Source organism: Acomys minous (genome assembly GCF_964271855.1).
Source record: "Acomys minous genome assembly, chromosome: 2".
In the NCBI taxonomy this organism is placed as follows: domain Eukaryota; kingdom Metazoa; phylum Chordata; class Mammalia; order Rodentia; family Muridae; genus Acomys; species Acomys minous.
This window is the reverse complement of record NC_140484.1, coordinates 51,111,421-51,131,862: the sequence shown is the minus strand read 5'-3', so window position 1 is coordinate 51,131,862 and position 20,442 is coordinate 51,111,421. Positions and strand designations below refer to the sequence as shown.

Below are 20,442 nucleotides of genomic sequence, written 5' to 3'. Positions count from 1 at the left end.
ACAGCAGCCAATCAGCGCTGGGAGGCGGGTCCCGTGGTGGCGCTTCAGAAGCTTCGGCATGGAAACCCAACTCCTGACACGTCCCGCCCCCCCTCGCCCCCCGCCCCCCCGCAAGGAAAGAGGGAGGAGGAGGCCACACAAGTTTATTAGAAGAGTCCATAAACCCGCCAGCGGGGAGGGCCGCCAGGGTGAGAACAGGGCACGGGAAGGACAGGAAAGGGCGACCGGGCTGCCCTGTGACTGCGTCAGCAGAGCCTAGCCACGCTCGCAGATGACCTCAACAACACTGGGTTCCATGGGCACTGGGTCAGGACAGCGCAAGGCAGCGGAGGCCACCACTTCATCCAGCAGCAGGTGCACTAGCTCCTCATCAGCCACAAAGCGCCACAAGTAGAGCTGCAGGAAGTGGCAGTCCACCTGCACCTGCTGCAGCCCAAAGCGCCCAAAGGTGCGCAGCCGAACACACTCCAGCAGCGTCTTCAAGCTGATTTTAATGATACCAGTCAGCACCGACACCTGCAGGCGGACATGGGGATGCAGCTCAGGGGCCGCAGACTTTTGGGGAGGAGCATACACCCAAATTCTAAGCAGAGGCAAGGGAGTTAAAATGAGTACGGCGGCTTTCCAGGGCTCAGGGAAGGAGGGAACAATCTAATTTTGCCACCGTAAGGGATGGGGGCAGATCAGAGACGGGGGCAGCATGAGCATGGCGAGCAGGAGTCACCGGGACTACAAAGTTGAAATGGAGGAAGGAGATCCTAAGCTTGGGCTACTGTGTGCGTGCACGTGCGTGTGCACGGGAGGTCAAGGGGTGATTGGGAACCCCTGAAGATTCAGGGCTATTTTGGAGATAAGCACTAGAGCAAAGAAGCCCTGAAGAAGCATCCTGGCTGGGTGGACAATGTGGTCTTGCTCTGACTCCCTAGAAGCCCTAGACAGAGACTAGGCAGATGGTCTGAGTGACCCTTGGTTAAGCTCAGGCGGGGTCCTGGGGCTCCCTGCGTTGGGACCTAGATGAGACAGTTCTTCTGACCTTATTGAATTCCACAGGACTGAACACATCGATTCGCTCAGAGAACAGCTTCTGAATATTGCTCAGGAGGTTGGTGTCCATTGGAGCACTGGAAGGTGGAGGGGGGGAGTGAGAACCCGTCCAGCACACCCCCCCCAGGTCTATCTCAGCGAGGCCTCCCTCCCAGGCTGACCTGGGTGTGTAGCTGGGTGCGTAGCGGCCCTGCGGCCTCGAGCTGCTGTACACAGAGAAGGTCCTTTTGCTGGAGTCACTGCTCTGGGCCTTGCGGACACCCTCTTCATACAGGAGCCCTACCTGGTGAGGGAAAGGCCAGAGCCTGGGGCACTAGCACAAAAGCTCCGTACCTACTTGGTGAAGACTCACAGGTACGGTCACCACTTACACCATCGCTACGGTCTAACAAAGGCAGGGCAAGAATTAGTCTGAAGCCCAATTTTCAGCACACCCCTGCTCCAGGCCCTGGTGACTCTGGGCCTCCACATCCCATAGGTATGAAATGGGGGTTCTAGTGGCACAATGTAAGTACATCCAGACCGCTTTTGTCTTGGTCCTTGGAGAGTTCCTATCCAGGACCCCAGCATGCATCAGCGCTCCACCAGCCAGCCGCAGGCAGCACCTGTACGTCAATAGCTGTGGTGTCCTCCACAACACGCTTCATGACAGCACGAACGTTCCGGGGCTCCAGAGTGCTGAGCCAGTCCCGGGTCTCCACACTCTTGCGTAGCATCTGTGATATGACTAGGCCCTGCACCTTCACATAGTGAGTCAGCAGCCGCCGTGCTGTCTCTCTGGCCTCTGCACACAGTGTGCTCACAGGTGTAACTGGAGACTGATCCTAAGCCAGGAAAGCAGAGGACAATGGTTGTAGGGACTAGAGACAGACCAGAGGCCACTGCCAGTTAGGAGGTGGGCAGATGCTGGGACAGACAGGCTGAGATGGGTGCAGAGCACCAGCCTGGTTCTGGCAACAACAAGTGACTGTGCAGTCTCCTGTGTTGCCCGCATTAGCTCCCTCCCCCTCCGGAGCCACTTCACCTGCACCAGGAACTGCTCATCAGTGAGGGTGAGGATGTAGGAGATGGTGGCTGTCTCATAGTCCAGGCAGAGGCGAGAGAGCAGCAGGAGCAGGGCAGGCGGTGTGGCACCTCCTTTCTCCCCGGGGCTGTCACAGAAGCTCTGGGCTGTCTGGCACATGGAGCGGATGAAACCCACGATGAGGCCCTCACGGACTCCCTGGCTGCAGAACTCGCCCTGTGAAGGGAGGCCCAGATCCACAACCAGTCCTCTCCTCAGAGCAGAGGGTCACTAAAGCCACCGCATGGTTTGGTCCTTGCCCTTTGTTTGCCCTAAGCCCTGCGCTAATGGATGACCCCATCCTGCCTCCCTGCCTAGCAGGTGGTGGGGCTGGTAGGAGTGAGGCCCCTGACACCCCTCTATCTTTAGGCCAGCTACCTCCTGAGAAAGTAAATCTACACCCAGAGTACTTGGGACGGGACTGTCTGGGGCTGGTGACTTCTCCCCAGTTCCCCAAGCACTAGTGAAAGGGTGCTGGGGCACCGTTAAGCAGGATGAATAACCAAAGCCCAGGGACAGACATACCCTGAAGTAGGGCTTATTGGAGAAGGACACCTCCTTGGCAGTGAAGAGATGCACAGAGGCCAGAGAGGCCTTGATGTGGCTCAGGATGGAGCTGGCCACATTGGCCAGCAACTCAGCCAAGCTGGGACCCTCCTTCCCAGCCAGGCGGGGTGCCGCCAGGGCCTGGCGAACATCTGTCAGGCAGCTCAGGAAGGCAGCCCTCAGACCTTGCAGATGGTGGCTCAGGCGCTCTCGGGCTACTCGCTCCACGATCTCCGTGGCCGACTCGGAAAGGCCAGCAGCAGCCAGCAGGGCCCCAGGTGCTCGCAGGCGCCGGTGGAAGCGATCTAGTGCCCGCACCAGCAGCGAGTTGTCACTGCCACCCTGCTCCTGTGCCAGCCGACGCTCCACCAGCGCAAAGTAGCGGCCGCCCAATTCTTGTGCGAAGGCTGCCAGCTTCTCAGCACCCGTAGGGCCCTGAGCAGCAAACAGCTCCTGGTAGGCCGCTGCCACCTGGCAGAGGCCACCCACGAAGCCATTGCCACCCCTGTCAGTGAACTCTAACACGTCAGGCGCTGGAGGGGAGGGCCCCAGCTCGGTCTCCAAGCTGCTCAGTTCTTCCTCCAGCCGTCCCCGAGCGTTTGCCAGGAACTCCTCACACAGCTCTTCCGCTGGCTCACCTAGAGCCAGCAGCAGCTCCACACACTCGGCCTGCTCCGGGGCACCCGAGCAGCCTTCCCTACGGTGAAGAAGATGCAATGAGGGCAGCTGGTGGGGTACAGGGGAGACAAAATGGGGGGTACTCTTGATGTGGCTGGAGAATAAGGACCAGGCCGGAAACCACACCTGAAGCGCTGCCGCAGCTGCTGGGCCAAGCGGGCTGTGATGACCTGGCAGTCATCCTGGATGGCTCGGAAGGAGGGCAGGTGCTGGTACTGCTGCAGTACGGCCCTGGCACGGCCCTGGTAGCGGACAGCCTGCCCATAGGCACCCAGCTCCACGCACTTAGTGAGGCGTGAGGGCAGCTCAAAGAGGAACTGCAGCTTCCGCAGCAGTGCATGCACTCCTAGGGGGCAGAAAGGGCTTGTGAGCTGCAGAGCTCAGGGTGGCTGGCTGCAGGGCCTGGCCAGTACAGGGCCTACCTGCTAGCTTAGTGATGCGTTCGTGTCGGTCCTGCAGTGTGGCGCTGATCCGTGCGCTGAAGTTGGTGATCACTGCCATGTTGGTGGCCAGCCGGTCCATCTCGTCTTCCATCTTCCGGAAGTCATTCTTCATCTTCCGAATGGTGTCTAGAGGGGCAGAGCCCAGACAGGGAAACGGAAAGGACTAAGGCAGTGAGGAGCAGCTCTCCTACACCAGTGAGCTGCCTCAAAGTGTCTGGGACTTGGCCACAGCACGTACGGGCAAGAGAATGATTCTGTTGCTGTAACAAGCCCTGCTGACCCTGTTCCTGGTGTGACGGGAAGAGGGTTAGACTTAAAACTGGAGGGGAAGAATTTTGTTGCTATTGTTGTTTTGGTTTTGGTTTTTGGAGACAGGGTTTCTCTCTGTAATAGCCCTGGCTGCCCTGGACTCACTATGTAGACCAGGCTGGACTCAAACTTAACAAAGATTCACCCGCCTCTGCCTCCTAAGTGTTGGGATTAAAGGCCTCTGCACCACCCCGCCCAGCTTGTTTTTGTTTTGAAAGCACTTAGTCACTCTCCTGACTGACTCTTCAACTTGCTCTCACCCTCCATTTTTCCTTTTCAGTCTCGTCCCTGGGAGGGAACTGGTCCCTGGCACCATCATACCCACAAGATATGAACCTGTATATACGTACCTCAGAGCTCCAGGCCCCTGAGCCTAATAGAGGTTGCTGCATATACCTCTTGGCTCCCTGCTTTTGTCCTTTCATATATAATCCCAGGGTTCCTGACTAGGACTCAAATGGGGAGGACCAGCTCTCACCCCAGCTTAGCTAAATGGAGAATAAACTCCCACTTCACCTTCCTCTGTCTCGATCCTCTCAGGATGATGGACACACAGAACTATTCTTTGAGGGCCCCACATGGCAACTCACAAGTATCTGTACTTCCAAGATCTGACACTCTCACATAGAGATATGTGCAGGCAAAACACCCATACACAAAAATAAAAGTAAAAAAAAAGCTAGGCGGCAGTGGCACACGCCTTTAACCCCAGCACTCAGGAGGCAGAGGGAGTTGGAGGATTGCTTGAGTTCAAGGCCAGCCTGGTCTACACAGCGAGTCCAGGACAGCCAGAACCACACAGAGAAACCCTGTCTCAAAGGAAATAAAAACAAAACAGAAGAACATAAGCTTTTGAAGGCAGGGACCACCTGAGTGCTCCCTCCTGGAATGCCCTCTGCACGCAGCAGGGCAGACAATAAACTCGCTCCCTCAGACCTATTTCTCAAATGGCCCAGATTGTCACTGGACACTTCCAGAACATGCTGTGTCTTCTATAAAGTCCTTTCCTTTTCACCAGACAGAAACCTGTGTAAGAAGGCTATTTTCCCTTCCAATTGCCTCAGGGCCTGGACCCTTAATGCTTCTAGAGTGTCTCTATGTTCCTTCTCTTCAACTCATCTTAGAAGACCTTGTTTTGGGCAGGTGAGGTGGCTCAGTAGTTAAGAGCACTGTCTGATCTTCCAGAGGTCCTGAGTTCAAGGCCCAGCAACCACATGGTGGCTCACAACCATCTATTTTATAAGGGGGGATGGGGATCTGAAGGCTGGAGAGATGGATCAGAGGTTAAGAGCACTGACTGGTCTTCCAGAGGTCCTGAGTTCAATTCCCAGCAACCACCTATATTGTGATCTGATGCCCTTTTCTGGCCTGCAGGTATACATGCAGAGAGAGCACTGTATATATAATAAAGAAATAAATCTTTTTTTAAAAAGGGGGGAATCAAGGTGGGCGTGGTGGCGCACACCTTTAATCCCAGCACTAGGGAGGCAGAGGCAGGCGGATCGCTGTGAGTTCGAGGCCAGCCTGGTCTACAAAGTGAGTCCAGGACAGTCAAGGCTACACAGAGAGACCCTGCCTCGAAAAACCAAAAAAAATTATAAATAAATAAAAAGGGGGGAATCCGATGCCCTCTTCTGGCCTGCAGGTGTACATGCAGACAGAGCATTCATATATATATATAAATGAATACAAAAAAAAAAAAAAAAAAAAAAAAAAGCAAAAATGTGGCAGCACATGCCTTTAATCCCAGCATTTGGGAGGCAAAGACAGACAGATTGCTGTGAGTTCGAGGCCAGCCTGGTCTACAGAATGAGTTCCAGGACAGCCAAGGCTACACAGAGAGACCATGTCTGGAAAAACAAACAAACACACAAAAGGCCATGTCAGCTGGGCAGTGGTGGCGCTTGGGAGGCAGAGGCAGGCTGCCTAGTCTACAGAGAAACCCTGTCTCAAAATAAATAAATAAATAAATAAAAATTTAAAAGACTATGTCTCGCCTTTCTATTGCCAACCTTACTATGCCACACCTCTTGGTCTCCTCTTGTGCCTTCCCTGTCACTGTCTGGAAATCAATAATTTTTTTTTCAAGACAGGGTTTCTCTGTTTATCCTTGGCTGTCCTGGACTCGCTGTGTAGACCAGGCTGGCCTTGAACTCACAGAGATCCTCCTGCTTCTGCCTTCCCAGTGCTGGCATTAAAGGTGTGCACCACTACGCCCAGTGGACAGCAACAATTTAAAAGATCCTATTACCATTTTTGAAGGGTCACTTACTTCATCTGTCCCACCTGTTCTTGCCTCTGCCTCCTCTAGTCCATGTCCCTTGACTAAAACCAGGCACTGCCTCAAGCCCTGCCCTCTTCTGTAATCCCACCACAACCCTAAGCCAAGTTTAACATTTTTTCCCCAAGACAGAGCTTCTCTGTGTAGCCCTGGCTGTCCTGTAATTCAATCTGTAGTATAAGTTGTCCTTGAACTTACAAAGACCCCCTTGTCTCTGCCTCCTGAATGCTAGTATGAAAGGCATTCGCCACCACTGCCAAGGCTTTTTTTTTTTAAATGTGCATTGGTGTGTGTATGTCTGCATATATGTCTGCGTTAGAGTGTCAAATCCTGGAGTTACAGACAGTCATGAGCTGCCAAGCAGGTGCTGGGAATTGAACCTGGGTCCTCTGGAAGAGCATATAGTGCTCTAACCACTGTACCATCCCTCCAGCCCCCAAACCTGCCTTTTTAAAAAATTAATAATTTGAGGCTGGAGAGATGGATCAGAGGTTAAGAGCATGACTCTCCTAGAGGACCCGCTGTTGAAATCTTAGCTCCCACATGGACGCTCATAAGTGCATCTTCAGTTCCAGGGGATCTGACACCCTTACACAGACATATATGTAGGCAAAACACCAGTGTACACAAAATAAAAATAAATTATACAATTAAAAAATCAGTAAGTTAACATACAAAGAGATGCGTTTCATTATGGCATTCTCTCTCTCTCTCTTTTTTTTTGAGGGGGATGGAGAGCCAAGTTTTGAGACAGGGCTTCTCTGTGGAGCCCTGGCAGTCCTGGAACTCGCTCTGTAGACCAGGGTGGCTCCAAACTCAGATAGCTGCCTGCCACTGTCTCCTGAGCACCGCCCCCACCATCACTTCGCTGTGTTACCTTCTTATGGCTAAATAACACTGTTGCTGGGCTCCATCACCCACTTATCTACTTATACAGTGACAGCTACTTGGATTGCTTCTGCTTTTTCACTACAAAAACTTGTGTGTGGACTTCTATGTGAGAATGTTTTCAGGTTTTTTTTATTCATGTGTGTGTACATGTGAGCACATTCACATGCATGTATAGTACATATACACACAAAGGCCAGAGGGTTGATAGGTGTCTTCCGTGGTGTGTGTGTGTGTGTGTGTGTGTGTGTGTGTGTGTGTGTGTGTGTACGTGTGTGTACGTGTGTGCAGGTGGCCACAGAGGCCATATGGGGAGACAAGTCCCTGTAAGCAGAGGTACAGGCATCTGTGAGCTGGCTGGTATCTGAATGCAGTCCTTTGACAGAGCAAGAAGCATCTTAACTACTACACCATCTCCCCAGCCATATCTTTAGAGATAGGGTTTCTCACTGACCTGGACCTGGACATCCCAGCTGTCTGGCTGGTCATCCAGCAGGCCCCACGGACACACTTACTCCACCTCACAGACTGGGGTTTCAGTTGTGCACTGCCACACTTACTTGTTTCTATGTATCCCTGGCTGGCTCAGAACTACATGGGCCATGCTGGCCTCACACTCACAAACATCTTCTCTGCCTCTGCCACGTGCACTTTTGGCTTCTACATAGGTGCTGAGTATTTGAACTCAGGTCCTCAAGCTTGCTATTCCCAGCACCTTCACCTTTTTGTTCATTTGCTTAGGCACGGATCTGGTATGTATAGTCAGCTAGTCTTGAATTTACAGCACCCCCTGCTTTAGTATCCAAAGTGCAGGGATTACAGGTGTTGCTTGTTTTATATACGTAATTACTTATATAAGCATATATATTTATGTATATTTCTGGTATTGTAATAATTCTGGCTAAGCTTTTAAAAAATATTTTAAAATTTGAACCTGGGTTCTTTGGAAGAGTGGTTAAGAGTACCCTTAGTCACTGAGCCAGCCCTCTAGCCCCCTAGCTAAGCTTTTTGAGCACTGGCTAAGCCCTTCTGCAGCAGAGGTACAGCTCTGCATTCCCACTGCTATTTTATTAGGGTTCCATATCCTCCACATCCCAACCAACATGTTATGTATTTACGCAGTTATGGCAATATTAGTGTATTAGTGGGTGTGCAGAGAAGCAGTCACATCACACCTCCTTAACCAAATATGAGGTGGAACCTTTTTGTTTTGTCTTTTTAAAAAAGATTTATTTATTTATTATGTATACAATATCCTGCTTGCATGTACACCTGCAGGCCAGGAGATGGTATCACATCACATTATAGATGGTTGTGAGCCACCATGTGGTTGCTGGGAATTGAACTCAGGACCTCTGGAAGAGCAGCCAGTGCTCTTAACCTCTGAGCCATCTCTCCAGCCCTCTTTTTTGTTTTGTTTTGGCTTTGCTTTTTCGAGACAGGATTTCTCTGTGTAGCCTTAGCTATCTTGGACTCACTTATAGACCAGGCTGTCCTCGAATTCACAGAGATCTGTCTGCCTCTGCCTCCCCAAGTGCTAGGATAACAGGCGTGTGAAACTCTGTAGTCTTTGTATATTAACAATCTCAGCTTCCCTAACTCTCAGTTTTTTACTTTCTCATTCCTTAGAAAAAAGTTAAAAAAACAAACAAACAAACAAAAAACCTCAAGCCATCTCTATTAACTAACAGATGACTGTTAGTTACGTATATACAAATATACGTATTTGTGTTTCCTTTTTCTATTTTTGGTTTTATGAAATAGGATTTCTCAGTGTGGCCTTGGCTGTCCTGGAGGTCACTCTGTAGGCCAGGCTGCCCTTGAACTCAAGAGATCTGTCTGCCCCTGCCTCCTAAATGCTAGGATTAAAGGCATGCGCCACCACCCAGCTCTACTATACCTATTTCAACAAATGAGAAAATGTAATACTGGGGAAAAAATCCTAAGGAAAATTCCTCTGCATAGAAATCACTATCACTTTTTGTCTTGAGGTTAGCCCTAAGAGAGGAGCACCTACTCCTGAACCTGCTGCAATGAGAGAAGAGAATGATGAGGGCTGGAGAGATGGCTCAGAGGTTAAGAGCACTGACTGCTCCTCCAGAGGTCCTGAGTTCAATTCCCGGCAACCACATGGTGGCTCACAACCATCCATCACGTGATCTAATGCACTCTTCTGTCATGCAGGCAGAGCACTGTATACATAATAAATAAATAAATCTTTTAAAAAAAACAAAAAGAGCACTGAGGATAGGTTACTATGGCCGCCACTGTGACACCTGGAGAATTGTCCGACCTATGAGGACACAACCCCACAGATGTGAACATTCTCTCTGGTCTGCCTCCTGGACATGTGGTTTAGTGTTTACTACACAACCCTCAAGGGCATCTCCTGAAAGTAGGACAGAAGGCAGTGTGAAGGGAGCCAGACTGCCTAATACCAGGGCTGGAGAGACGGATCAACGGCTGAGAGTACACACTGCCCTTGTCGCAGACCCGAGTTCCTCCATGTCACTCTGATCACAACTGACTGTAGTTCCAGCTCCACGGGATCCAACACCGCTGATCTCTGCCCTCCACGGACACCTGCCTTCACATACACATAACCCCCATAATTAAATACTACCATTGCTACTGCTACTAAATCTTCAGGAATGAGGGTGGAGAAAGAAAGGAAGGGAGTGACAAGTCCCCCCTCAAGGCAGACTGACCAGAAACAAAAGCTACCACTAATAAAATTTACCAAATAAATAAATAAATAAATACAAATTTTATTGCCTATGATACAGCTTAGCAGCAGGTAAATGTGTCTGTCTTCAATCTTGATGAGTGGAGCTCAGTCCCTGGGAGCCACATGGTGGGAGAGAGCTGACTCTTGAAAGGCGTCGTCTAACCCCCACACAAACGTGTGGCCCCCACACACGCAGGCACACAGAACAAAAACTAAAGCTTGCTAAGTGCTTCCTAAGTGCTTCAGATAAACTCATTTCCTTACCCGCCGCCCAGCTCCAATCCTTAGGACAACCCTGCCATAGCAGCCATCACTTCTAGAACAGTCTCATCACAAAGACAGTGGATTAACATTGAGGCAGAACTCTAATCTGGGTCTCTTCTCTCTAACCCCCCGCTGTTCCCAGCACGGCGGGAGATGTGAGCCTGCGGGGCGTGTGTCCCGGTGGGATCACCTGTAGCTGAGATGAACTTGTTGTAGTTTTCATAGACCAGGGTCTGCATGTCGCTGTCTAGAGCCCGGATCTGCCGCACCATGTCCGTCTCACTGTCCATCAGCTGGGCCAGAGGACACTCTCTACGCAGCTAGAGAAGCAGGGTGTAGCATTCAGTGTTAGTGCTCACGCGTGTCCCTCTGCCTTGCCTTAAGGTTAGCTGGCTTTCCGTGCAAGTCACCCCCGATTCCACCCGGATCGGGAATTCCATACACGGCACGTGGCATTCTTAACAGGTTACTAGACTAGACCTAGTTTGGGATTTGTCAGCTTTCACAATCTTCAGGCTCAGCCAGACCAGCGATGCGTCTGTCAGAGCATGGCCACGCCCACCACCCCGGGCCTATCAGAACGTTAGCATCAAAACTTCAGACCCTGTAGCACCTCAGGTCAGTCCTAACTGGCCCACGCTTCCTTAGCGTCAAAATTTGCCACGACTGCCCGGTACGGGCTGTCCTCCTCTTATGAACACTCGCTCCTGTCACCACACCAACAAAATCGGGGACATGATCTGGGGTCCAGTATATTTGGGGGTCTGGACCCGCCCCACTTCGCGCACACACCTTGTCCAAATAAACTTCCGGGTCGAAGTGCGCCCCATTGAGATCTGTCGGGTCTAGGGGGTCAGGTCCCGCGGAGTGCCCCGCCGTCTCCCCCTCCGAGAGGCCGTAATAAAGCTTCAGCATCCCGTGAGCCTTCCGACGACGCTCCGGAGCGTCCGCCTCGAGCCCTTCTGGGGAGTCTCCAGGCCCGGACCCTAGGCCGGGCCCCACAGCTGCCGCGGCCGCCATATCTCCAACCTCAGCACAGCGGGGTGAGGCTGGGGAGGGGAAGAGAAGCACTTCCGGGAACCATAAAGTTGTCAAACCCAGGCGGTCCTTCAAGTGAAACGTTCCTCTGCATCTGTAGGACACGTGAGACTAAAGTTCCGCTGCGCGCTTGTCCCTCTGGAGCGCAGTGGTTTCCTTGAGCTTCCGGGTCCTTGAGCTGTGACAGGTGGGCGACTGATGGGCTATAAGGTGGGCGAATCGTGGCGTCCCAATCCTGCATTTTCCCACCTCCCGCCCCCACAGGAAAGAGACTCACGAAATATGGCCCAGATTGACTGGATGGGCACTAATATTAGGGAATACGCTTCACAAGGGGTCTGCAAGGATCAAGTGTCCATTCAGTAGCCTGCATTATAGCTTTACTGTTGTCGTAGCTCCAAGTTCTGCGCACACTCAGTATGGAACCTGTTTTCTGTGGTGCTTACAGGACAGATCCTGTAAATTCGAAGTAGTTGGTGAAAGGTGCTAAGTGACGAGGTGGGATTGAGGATAGACAAAGACGCGGGCATTCATAGAGACTAAGCTCTCAAGAGAGAAGGAAATGAGATCAGATTAGGAAAAGTTGAGTTAAATAAAAGAAAATGAGATTTTACCAACGATGTACTGTAAATGTTACCGAGGATGGAATGCTAGGGTGGTGAGCTGTCACCAGTTCCTGCAGACCCAACACTGATTACCATGTTTTTTATCTGTAAACCAGATTTTTAAAAAAATCTGAATGAAAAAAATTTTGTCGTGTTATATGTGTATATGTAAAAAATTAATAATAATAATAAATTTTGTTTTTGTTTTTCTAGACATGGTTTCTCTGTTTAGCCCTGGCTAACTTGGAACTTGCTCTGTAGACCAGGCTGGTGTTGAACTCAGAGACCTGCCTGCCTCTGCCTCCCGAGTGTTGGGACTAAAGGCGTGCATTATATATGTATGAAATTGTGAATGACTAAAGAAAACAAGATTTTAAAAAATGCCTGTAATCCCAGAACTCAGGAAGGCAGAGGCAGGTGGATCATTGTAAGTTCGAGGCTAGTCTGGTCTACAAAACAAGTCCAGAACAGCCAAGGCTACATGGAGAAACCCTGATTCAAAAAACCAAAGCCAAATCAAAACAACAACAAAAACAAAAAAAGTGAATTTGAGCTGGAGAGATGGTTTTGAAGTTAAAAGCACTGCTGCTCTTCCTAATGACCCAGGTTCCATTCCCAGGCTCACAACTCTGTAAACTCCACTCCTGGGGGGTCTAATGCTTGGCCTTCATGGGGAAGAGAAACACACGAGCATGCAAGGAAAACACTCATAAGTACAGGAAAAAAAAATTTTTTTTCCGCAACAGGGTTTTTCTGTAGCCTTGGTTGGTCTGAACACTTTATAGACCAGGCTGGCCTCCAACTCACAGAAATCTGCCTACGTTTGTCTTCCAAGTGCTGGGATTGAAGGTGTGTGCCACCACGCCGAACAAAAAATTTGCTTTTCCAGACAAGGTTTCTCTGTGTAGCCCTGGCTGTCCTGGACTCACTTTGTAGACCAGGATGGCCTCGAACTCACAGCGATCTGCCTGCCTCTGCCTCCTGAGTGCTGGGATTAACGGCGTGCGCCACCACACCCAGCTCTGTCCTGGAACTCTTTGTAGACCAGACTGGCTTTGCTGAGTGCTGGGATTAAAGACATGTACCATCACCTGGTTAAACAAAAAAAATTTTAAAGTGAAAAGAAAACCAGGCATGCTGATGTGATGCGCAACTGCCTAGAATCCCAGCATTAGGAGCAGAGGATGAGGAAGAGGTCAAGGTCGTCCTGATCGTAGCTTGGAGGCCATCCTGGGTACACGAAACCTCTCAGAAACTGAATAAACAACAAAAAGGGCTGGAGAGATGGCTCAGCTGTCAGGAGCGGAGTCCTGAAAGTTGTCTTCTGACCTTCACATCTGCACTGCGGCATGTGAACACCCATCCCCCTTCTACACACACTAAATCAAATGAAGCTGGGCATGGTGGCACACACCATTGGTCCGGGAAGGCAGATCTCTGAGTTCCAGGCCAGCTTGGTCTACAAAAATTACCTTCAGGGTAACTAGGGCTGTCTAGTGAGGCATTATCTCAAGCAGACAGAATCAGCACTAATTAGTACTAATTAGATATAATAAAATCTTTAAAAGCTTATTTGTCCTTCGTCCTATAAAAATGCATGGGCCTCGGGAGTATGCAAGGCAGCACTGCATAAGCAGGAAGAGGAATGTACAGAACACAGGTGACAAGAGGCACCAACACCATGAAACTTAAAAGGACAAGGCTGGCAGGGCAGTGGTGGCGCAGCCCTTTAATCCCAGCACTTCAGAGGCAGAGGCAGGCCGATCTCAGAATTCGAAGCCAGCCTGGTCTACAGAGTGAGTTTCAGGACAGCCAGGGCTACACAGAGAAATCCTATCTCAAAAACAAAAAGACACGGCTGACTACCTAAAGGGAAGACTACATTTTGCTCTGTTTCCGGTGCCCTATGATATCTGGGAGGGGGAGGCATATTTACTGGGGGTAGGGAGAGTTAGTCTGTAGTCAACCCAGAACATTTTTTTAAAAATGATTTATATTTTATTTTATGTGCACTGGTGTTTTGCTGGCATGTATGTCAATGTGAGGGTGTTGGAGTCCCTGGAACTGGAGTTACAGACAGTTGGGAGCTGCCATGTGGGTGATGGGAATTGAACCCAGGTCCTTTGCAAGAGCAGCCAGTGTTGGTGGTGGTGCACGCCTTTAATCCCAGCACTTGGGAGGCAGAGGCAGGTGGATATCTGTAAGGTAGAGGCCAGCCTGGACTACAGAGTGAGTCTAGGACAACCAAGGCTACACAGAGAAACCCTGTCTTGAAAAAAAAAAAAAAGCAGCCAGTGCTATTAACCACTGAGCCATCTCTCCAGCTCCCTGCCAGAACGTTATCTAAAGAAAGGGCAGTTGAGATTCATTCCTGTCTCTGCTTATTGAAGTTTGTGGTGCCAAGTGGTGTTAACATCTGTACCTTGGTTAGAGCCTGGGATTCCTTCTGCTAAAGCCTTCCTTCACAGGGGAAAGCCCTAATCTCTCACCTGCCTGGAGCTGGGACACGCCCTACACCTTTCTTGAGCCCTTGCCTGTTCCCTGTACAATGTCCCATGGGAATACGGAGCTGCCCACAAAGTGCAGAGGATGGCATAGAGGAATTTTAATTTAGAACACGGCTGCTCTGGCAAGAGATCACATGCAAAGAACTGGGTCTGTGTGATCCGGCTGGAATACAAACACGCCTTTAATCCAGGAGACAGTGGCAAGCAGACCTGAGTTCAAGGACAGCCTGGTATAGAGCAAGTTTCAGGTAAAGAAAAGCTTAGGTCCAGGTATGGTGGCACATGCTTTAATTCCAAACAATGAAGGTAAAGTTAATTTGTAGAAGGAAGCACCCCTGTTTGAAAATGGTATCTAATTGAGTGGCAGACAAAGTGACAAATCAGAGAAAGACTTGACAGAATAGGACACACCCCACTCTTATGAGACGAGAGAGGAAAGGGAAGCTACTAAGCGGGCAAGGCAGGGAGAGAGGAGGCAGTTTTACTGGGACAATAATAGAGACAGGCTAGAGACAGGGAGGGGGGGGGGAGAGAGAGAGAGAGAGAGAGAGAGAGAGAGAGAGAGAGAGAGAGAGAGAGAGAGAGAGAGAGAATGAATATGAGAGAACAAAGAGAGATTGCTGGAGTTAGTTTAAGGCCAAGCAAGTTTCAGAGGCTGAGAGAAGCCAGACTGTACGTCAGCTGGGAGGAGTCTGAGCCAGGCAGCCCAGGGCTCAGTAAGAAGAAAGCTGAGCTTATTAAGCAGTACGTCTCAAAGGCTGAAAACATTCTTGGCCTCGGTTAGATGGTATGGAGGCTAGAAACTTCCAGGACTAGGCCTAGGTTAGCAGAAGGAGGCAGTGAGCCTCTCACACAGTAAGTGAAAAGTTCCTTTTAGAGATGGAATGGTGTGCACTGTGGTCTCTTCCTCACACTACAGGCTTCTGCCACTTGGCACATTTAGCCTACCCCTCCATAATGGAACATCCCTGATACCCAGACACATTCTATTTGTTGGAATCAGGCTATGTTCTAGAACCTTGCCCTCTCCAATGCCTTCCTCACACAGAACACCCTAGAATGGCAAGATTTTGCTGCTGCCCCTGGCCGGTGACCTGCTCCAGTTCTGGGGCCTGACCTGAAACTAAGCAGTGAGCAGGATGCGGTGGCGGGACCGCCTCGCAGTGCTATGCTTCCCTCCAGGCATGGTGCTCACGGTTGCTGCGCTCATGCTCTTCTTCCTACACACGAGCGTCTTTGCTAGTGACGTTAACAACTTCTGTTTCACCCACCACTATGACCGCATGAGCTTCCGATACACGGTTGTACTGATAGTAGGTCTGGGCTGGGGCGCAAGGGCTGCTGGGGAAAACCAAGGTGGAATTGTCTGCTATGTGGGGGGGGGGGTACCCTCCCACTGGATCCCTCTCCCAGCTCTCCCAGGTGATAAGCATCTGCTGGGCTGCCACGGGCTCACTCTACGCAGAGATGCATGGTGACAAGTTTCTTCGCTACTTTGCTATGACGACCCTAAGTGAGTGGGGAGGTGTGCTCCAAGGAGGGGGAGTTCTGAAACCCTGAGACGTGGCAAGGAAGGCACAAAAGTGTTGAGCTGATGGGCTTTCTCCTCCACCCAGCACTCAATGGAGCCATGTTCTTCAACCGTCTGTCCCTGGAGTTCCTGGCCATCAGTTACCGGGAGGAGAACCACTGAGGCCTGGGACTGAGGACAGGACTAAGAAGGGAGATGAAAAAAGCTGCTTCAGATTTCTCTTAATAAAGTCTGTTGTTTATTTGCTCCTGTCTGCTCCTGTGAGGGTTGAAGTAGGAGGCTGGAGACCCAGGGCAGGCAGGAGAAGACCAACTTGATCAACAGGGCTACAGACCTGGCCTGCAGTCTCAGCTGCCAAGTGTCTTGGCCCAGGGGATCTTAGTGTCTCAGGACTGAAGGAGAGGAGTGAAGGAAAGCCCTCAGGCCTCTCCGCTTTCTCTCCCTAGGACTCTAGGTCCTAAGCTGGCCCAGGAAGGAGCGTGGGCTCAGGAAGGACCTACGCGGATGTGCGGGTTCATGAGTGGGTCCAGATTGGGATCGCTGTCAGCTGCAGCCCGGCCGAGTCGAGACATAAGAGTGAGGAGTGCCAGGAAGCCCAGCAGCCCCAGCAGGAGCAGCAGCCCTGCCCGCTGGAGTAGAGTCAGTGGCCGCTTCCGGGACCCAGCCCGGCTCCTAGGAGGAATGAGGGGAAAGGTCAGGTCAGGGCACTATCTTTGTGTTACTATCTTTGTGCACGGGGAATGGCCACCCTGTACCCCTGTATTCACCCTCATATTGGGTTATTATGAAGCTTGAACCAGTGGGACACAAATTGTCCTGGAAGTTTGACCGTGTTAAACAAGAGGGACACTTAAAGCACGCCTTTAATCCCAGCACTCGGGAGGCAGAGGCAGGCGGATCTCTGTGAGTTGGAGGCCAGCCTGGTCTACAAAATGAGTCCAGGACAGCCAGGGCTACACAGAGAAACTCTGTCTCGAAAAACTACACACACACACACACACACACACACACACACACACACACACACACACACAAAGAAAAGAAAGGAAAAAAAAATCAGGTGGCATCACAGCAGGAAGGGGCCTCAGAGGCCAAGTCCAAACTTCCTGTAGGAGGAAAGGACAGTCCCTGGGGAGGACAGAACACACTAAGGCTGCCTGCCAGCCAGGGCCTCACTGTGGCCTGGTACTGGGTGGTGTTAGTGCCAGAACAAGTCCCACTATTATCCAAGTGTCCACCATGGGGCCCCTCCTGACACCCCGCCCCTGTGTTTCCATGTACCGGAGCAGCTGGGCCAGCCAGCCCAGAGCAGGCCTGCGGCGGTATTTGTCGTCGTCACAGTCTCTGTGGAGGCCTGCTGTCCGGTCATCATCCCGGGTGTCATACACCTTCCTTGGGGCTGTGGGGATAGAGACACCAGCATCAACAGGCTCAAACTGGTCCTGTGGCATGAGTGGAAGTGGGACAAAGGGTCTCTTGTTCACCCCAACCTCACAGAGTACCCTGGGGATTGCGGGGAGTGAGGAAGAGCCGTTCCACCTGGGGTCCCCTGAGCTCTCTTCATGCAAATCACCCGCTTTTTCTATTCTCCAACTGGGATGAGGCCCCAGCTCACCGTGTGTCAGGGCTTCGGCACTGCCCATGTGGATGACCGTGTGCTGCTCGGGACAGTCCGCGGAAGAAGGGGGGGGAACTTGGCTGTAGAAAGCTGGAGCAGCAGAAGTGCTCTGTGTCTCCTCTTGCACAGGGGTGGTGGGGGCTATAGAGAGAGAGGAAACTGTCAGTGGAGCAGGCAGACAAGATCCAGCCAGCAGACGAAGACCACCACTTACCGTTAAAGCTGGACCAGTCTGAGAAGTCTGAGGAACTGAGGGGCTCGGGCTCTGGGTTGATCACCTCATCAATCTGCAGAAGGGAGTCTAAGTCAGTAGCCCGTCCACTCCCGCTGCCAACCCATCCAATCGGGCACACCGGAGGCCAGCACAAACTAAGGGACTCTCACCAGAGGGAGGCCCAGTCCTGCCCGGGCCCAGTTGACCGTGGCTAGCTTCTCTCTCAGTGCTGAAGCCACTGGGCCAGCTAGGTTGGCTGGGGGAAAGATGGGGCCATTACAGCTGGGGCACTGGTAGCCTGCAGGCGCCGTGTTTCGTGGTAGCTGGGCAGCACGTTCATTGATGCAGGCCCAGTGAAAGAGATCTTAGGACCCATGAAATAAGAAAGGAGACATGAGAGAGACAACTCTTGGAGTTCTTAGCCTAGGCCTAGCAATGCGCCCCTCCCCAGTTCACTGAGGAACGAATGGACACATGTGAGGACGCATAGGGCCACCCCTTTTCCTGCTCACCCCAGGTCCCTAAGGCTTCAATTCGGCCTCCTTTTTAACACCATTGTACTTAGTCAAGGTAGATTCCACCGAGTTGGCCGGGCCACAAGGAGAAGATGTGGGCTGGGAAGAAGATGCCTTCTACCCTTTCACAAGTCTGCTCTGGGCCTAGAACCCTCCTCCTCCTCCTCCTCCTCCTCCTCCTCCTCCTCCTCCTCCTCCTCGGGATTTTGACTATGCAACAGTAAGTTTTAGGAAGCTTCCCAAAGTCCTAGCACTTGGGAGGTAGAGGCAGGAGAATTAAGAGTTCAAGGTCAGGGCTGGAGAGATGGCTCAGAGGTTAAGAGCACCGTCTATTCTTCCAAAGGTCCCGAGTTCAATTCCCAACAACTACATGGTGGCTTACAACCATGTGTAATGAGACCTGGTGCCTTCCTGTAGTGGGAAGGCACATGTGTAGGCAGAATACTGTGTAAATAATAAATAAATCTTTAAAAAAAGGAAAGAAAGAAAACAAACAAAACAATCCAACCTACTACATACAAGAATACTTTCAGGAAAGCACCACACACACACAGATACATGCAGGTGTCCAGTGGCACAAATACACCCGTGCTTATAAATATGCAGGCGAACTCAAGGGCCACTCTCTCCACCCACCCTAGTTGTCACTCACGTAAGATGTACACATCTGTACATTCAGGTCCACTGATAACTCAGAAACCATCCCCTTCCCGTCGTTGTACATTCCACGGGACATGTGTTCATATCCGTGGGTCACCCGTTCACTCACCCACAGGTATTAGTCAAGGTGTGTGTATGTGAGTACCCCCACACACACACAATTTCCCCTGGAGAAACACAGGCGAGGCTGCCCACTTGAGGCTGACCTTGAAACACTCCAGCTGAGGCTTGGTACACCAGGCTGTGACTACTGACTCCTTTTAGCTAACTGTACTGCAGGAAGCTTCCTCTCACTTTAGTCTTGGAGTCAGTTACACTCCCCCCAAAATGGCTCTTACTCACAGCCACAGCTCATCTCCAAGACTAGTAGAGCAGGAAGTAGGGACTTTAAGGTTTGTGGAAGACATGGAGGCCTAGGAAGGGAAAAGGCTTGCCGAGGAGGCTCTGAGCTCGGGCCTCCAGGCTTGAGGGACTCCAGGCTTGAGGGACTCAGTTCTGCCGCTTGAAGGCTGCTCGCAAACCAGTCTCCAAGCTGGACCTTGGGGCAGCTCGAGTGACCCCTTCCTAGCACCCAGGCCTCACCATAGCACACAAGACGGGTGGTCTCCCGACTGGCCAGGGGTGTGTTGCACAGGCGGCAATTGGGGTTGTAGTCACTGTCTTGTAGCCACTGCAAGTAGGACTGCACGATGCACTGGAGCGGGAGAAAGAGGTTTCATCTGTTCAGCGAACACTTACTGCAGAGAGCAACACAACCCCAGCCTTTACCCTTGCGGAGCTTACAATCTCGTGTAGGGCCCCTCATGGATTTGGAGGTAGCCAGTCTTGCCTGCCCACCCAGTACCCTGCTCAGCCACTGCTCTAAATGCCCCACCTTGGCATGATTGGCTACCAGACAGTGCTCGCAGACGTTAACCCGGTGTTCGAAGCAGAACAGGTTTGTCACCTTCCTCTTGGGGCACTTGCAAAGTCCCATGACGGATTCTAGGGAGGAGAGCTGAGTCAGCAGGAGGTTCTGGTGGCTGCCATTTGTTCTCACCTACCCAGTTCATCTCTTCTTTGAAATCTCCAGACCCGTACTACGCCAGTCCAAACGACAAATTCTAGCCTACAGTCTCAGCACGAGTAAGGCCACGCCCCGTTCACAGATCGTACCACTAAACGACCCCTCATTCCATCAGGACCTAGCCCCTAGCCACCAACAACTCCAATACCACCAAGCCCCGCCCCATGACCCCACCCCCTGCTAACCCCGCCCCCCCAGCCGTCTGACCCCCTTCTAGGTCTCAGGAACCCCCGCGGTACCGGCCGCGATGGGTGCGTACCGTAGTGGAAAGCGCGGAAAGCAAGGGACTGAGCTCACCCACTCCGCTTGCGGGAGCTCTGCTCCCTCCGTCTCCTGCCGCTCTGATTATCCCTCCGCTGCCACGTCTCTTCCGGGTGCGGCGCAGGCTGATGACGCCACGGCACCGGCAGGCCACGCCTCTGCCTTACGCTAGACGTAAAGCCC

General features: G+C 51.6%; 3 protein-coding genes across 6 annotated transcripts; 1 reads left to right on the top strand and 2 right to left on the bottom strand.

The window, feature by feature from the left end:
• Positions 1-126: 126 nt before the first annotated feature.
• Positions 127-11,339, bottom strand: VPS51 (VPS51 subunit of GARP complex). 2 transcript variants are annotated; one of them, XM_084760604.1, is made up of 10 exons: positions 11,037-11,339; positions 10,435-10,564; positions 3,754-3,900; positions 3,458-3,677; positions 2,633-3,350; positions 2,069-2,284; positions 1,650-1,868; positions 1,206-1,327; positions 1,034-1,121; positions 127-516 (listed from the first exon to the last, which is right to left on the bottom strand). In XM_084760604.1, the coding sequence occupies exons 1-10, from the start codon at positions 11,262-11,264 to the stop codon at positions 256-258; spliced, it is 2,349 nt and encodes a 782-aa protein (XP_084616730.1). In that variant the 5' UTR covers positions 11,265-11,339; the 3' UTR covers positions 127-255. The 2 variants fall into 2 exon arrangements, with proteins under 2 accessions (XP_084616730.1, XP_084616729.1); XM_084760603.1 differs by lacking the exon at positions 11,037-11,339 and adding an exon at positions 10,915-11,030.
• A 2,848-nt stretch (positions 11,340-14,187) lies between these two features.
• TMEM262 (transmembrane protein 262) lies at positions 14,188-16,242 on the top strand (the record flags this gene model as incomplete). Of its 2 annotated transcripts, none has more annotated exons than XM_084762051.1 (3): positions 14,188-15,707; positions 15,808-15,907; positions 16,011-16,193. In XM_084762051.1, exons 1-3 carry the CDS (start codon positions 15,534-15,536, stop codon positions 16,085-16,087), a joined length of 351 nt encoding a protein of 116 aa, XP_084618177.1. In that variant the 5' UTR covers positions 14,188-15,533. The 2 variants fall into 2 exon arrangements, with proteins under 2 accessions (XP_084618177.1, XP_084618178.1); XM_084762052.1 differs by having other exon boundaries at positions 14,201-15,707; positions 15,808-15,875; positions 16,011-16,242.
• ZFPL1 (zinc finger protein like 1) lies at positions 16,141-20,400 on the bottom strand. Of its 2 annotated transcripts, none has more exons than XM_084761570.1 (8): positions 20,258-20,400; positions 19,807-19,916; positions 19,515-19,626; positions 17,928-18,121; positions 17,758-17,830; positions 17,541-17,684; positions 17,207-17,324; positions 16,141-16,597 (listed from the first exon to the last, which is right to left on the bottom strand). In XM_084761570.1, exons 2-8 carry the CDS (start codon positions 19,906-19,908, stop codon positions 16,411-16,413), a joined length of 930 nt encoding a protein of 309 aa, XP_084617696.1. In that variant the 5' UTR covers positions 19,909-19,916; positions 20,258-20,400; the 3' UTR covers positions 16,141-16,410. The 2 variants fall into 2 exon arrangements, with proteins under 2 accessions (XP_084617696.1, XP_084617697.1); XM_084761571.1 differs by having other exon boundaries at positions 20,296-20,397.
• Positions 20,401-20,442: the final 42 nt, after the last annotated feature.

Excerpts from the sequence above, each read along its gene's own strand:
- VPS51 (XM_084760604.1), bottom strand. The coding sequence starts at position 11,264 with ATGGCGGCCGCGGCAGCTGTGGGGCCCGGCCTAGGGTCCGGGCCTGGA. Across the intron at positions 3,678-3,753 it reads ACGCATCACTAAGCTAGCAG|GAGTGCATGCACTGCTGCGG; the intron begins GTAGGCCCTGTA and ends TCTGCCCCCTAG. Across the intron at positions 2,285-2,632 it reads CCAATAAGCCCTACTTCAGG|GGCGAGTTCTGCAGCCAGGG; the intron begins GTATGTCTGTCC and ends CTCCCTTCACAG.
- ZFPL1 (XM_084761570.1), bottom strand. The coding sequence starts at position 19,908 with ATGGGACTTTGCAAGTGCCCCAAGAGGAAGGTGACAAACCTGTTCTGC. Across the intron at positions 19,627-19,806 it reads TGGTAGCCAATCATGCCAAG|TGCATCGTGCAGTCCTACTT; the intron begins GTGGGGCATTTA and ends CTCCCGCTCCAG. Across the intron at positions 16,598-17,206 it reads TGGCTGGCCCAGCTGCTCCG|GAGCCGGGCTGGGTCCCGGA; the intron begins GTACATGGAAAC and ends CATTCCTCCTAG.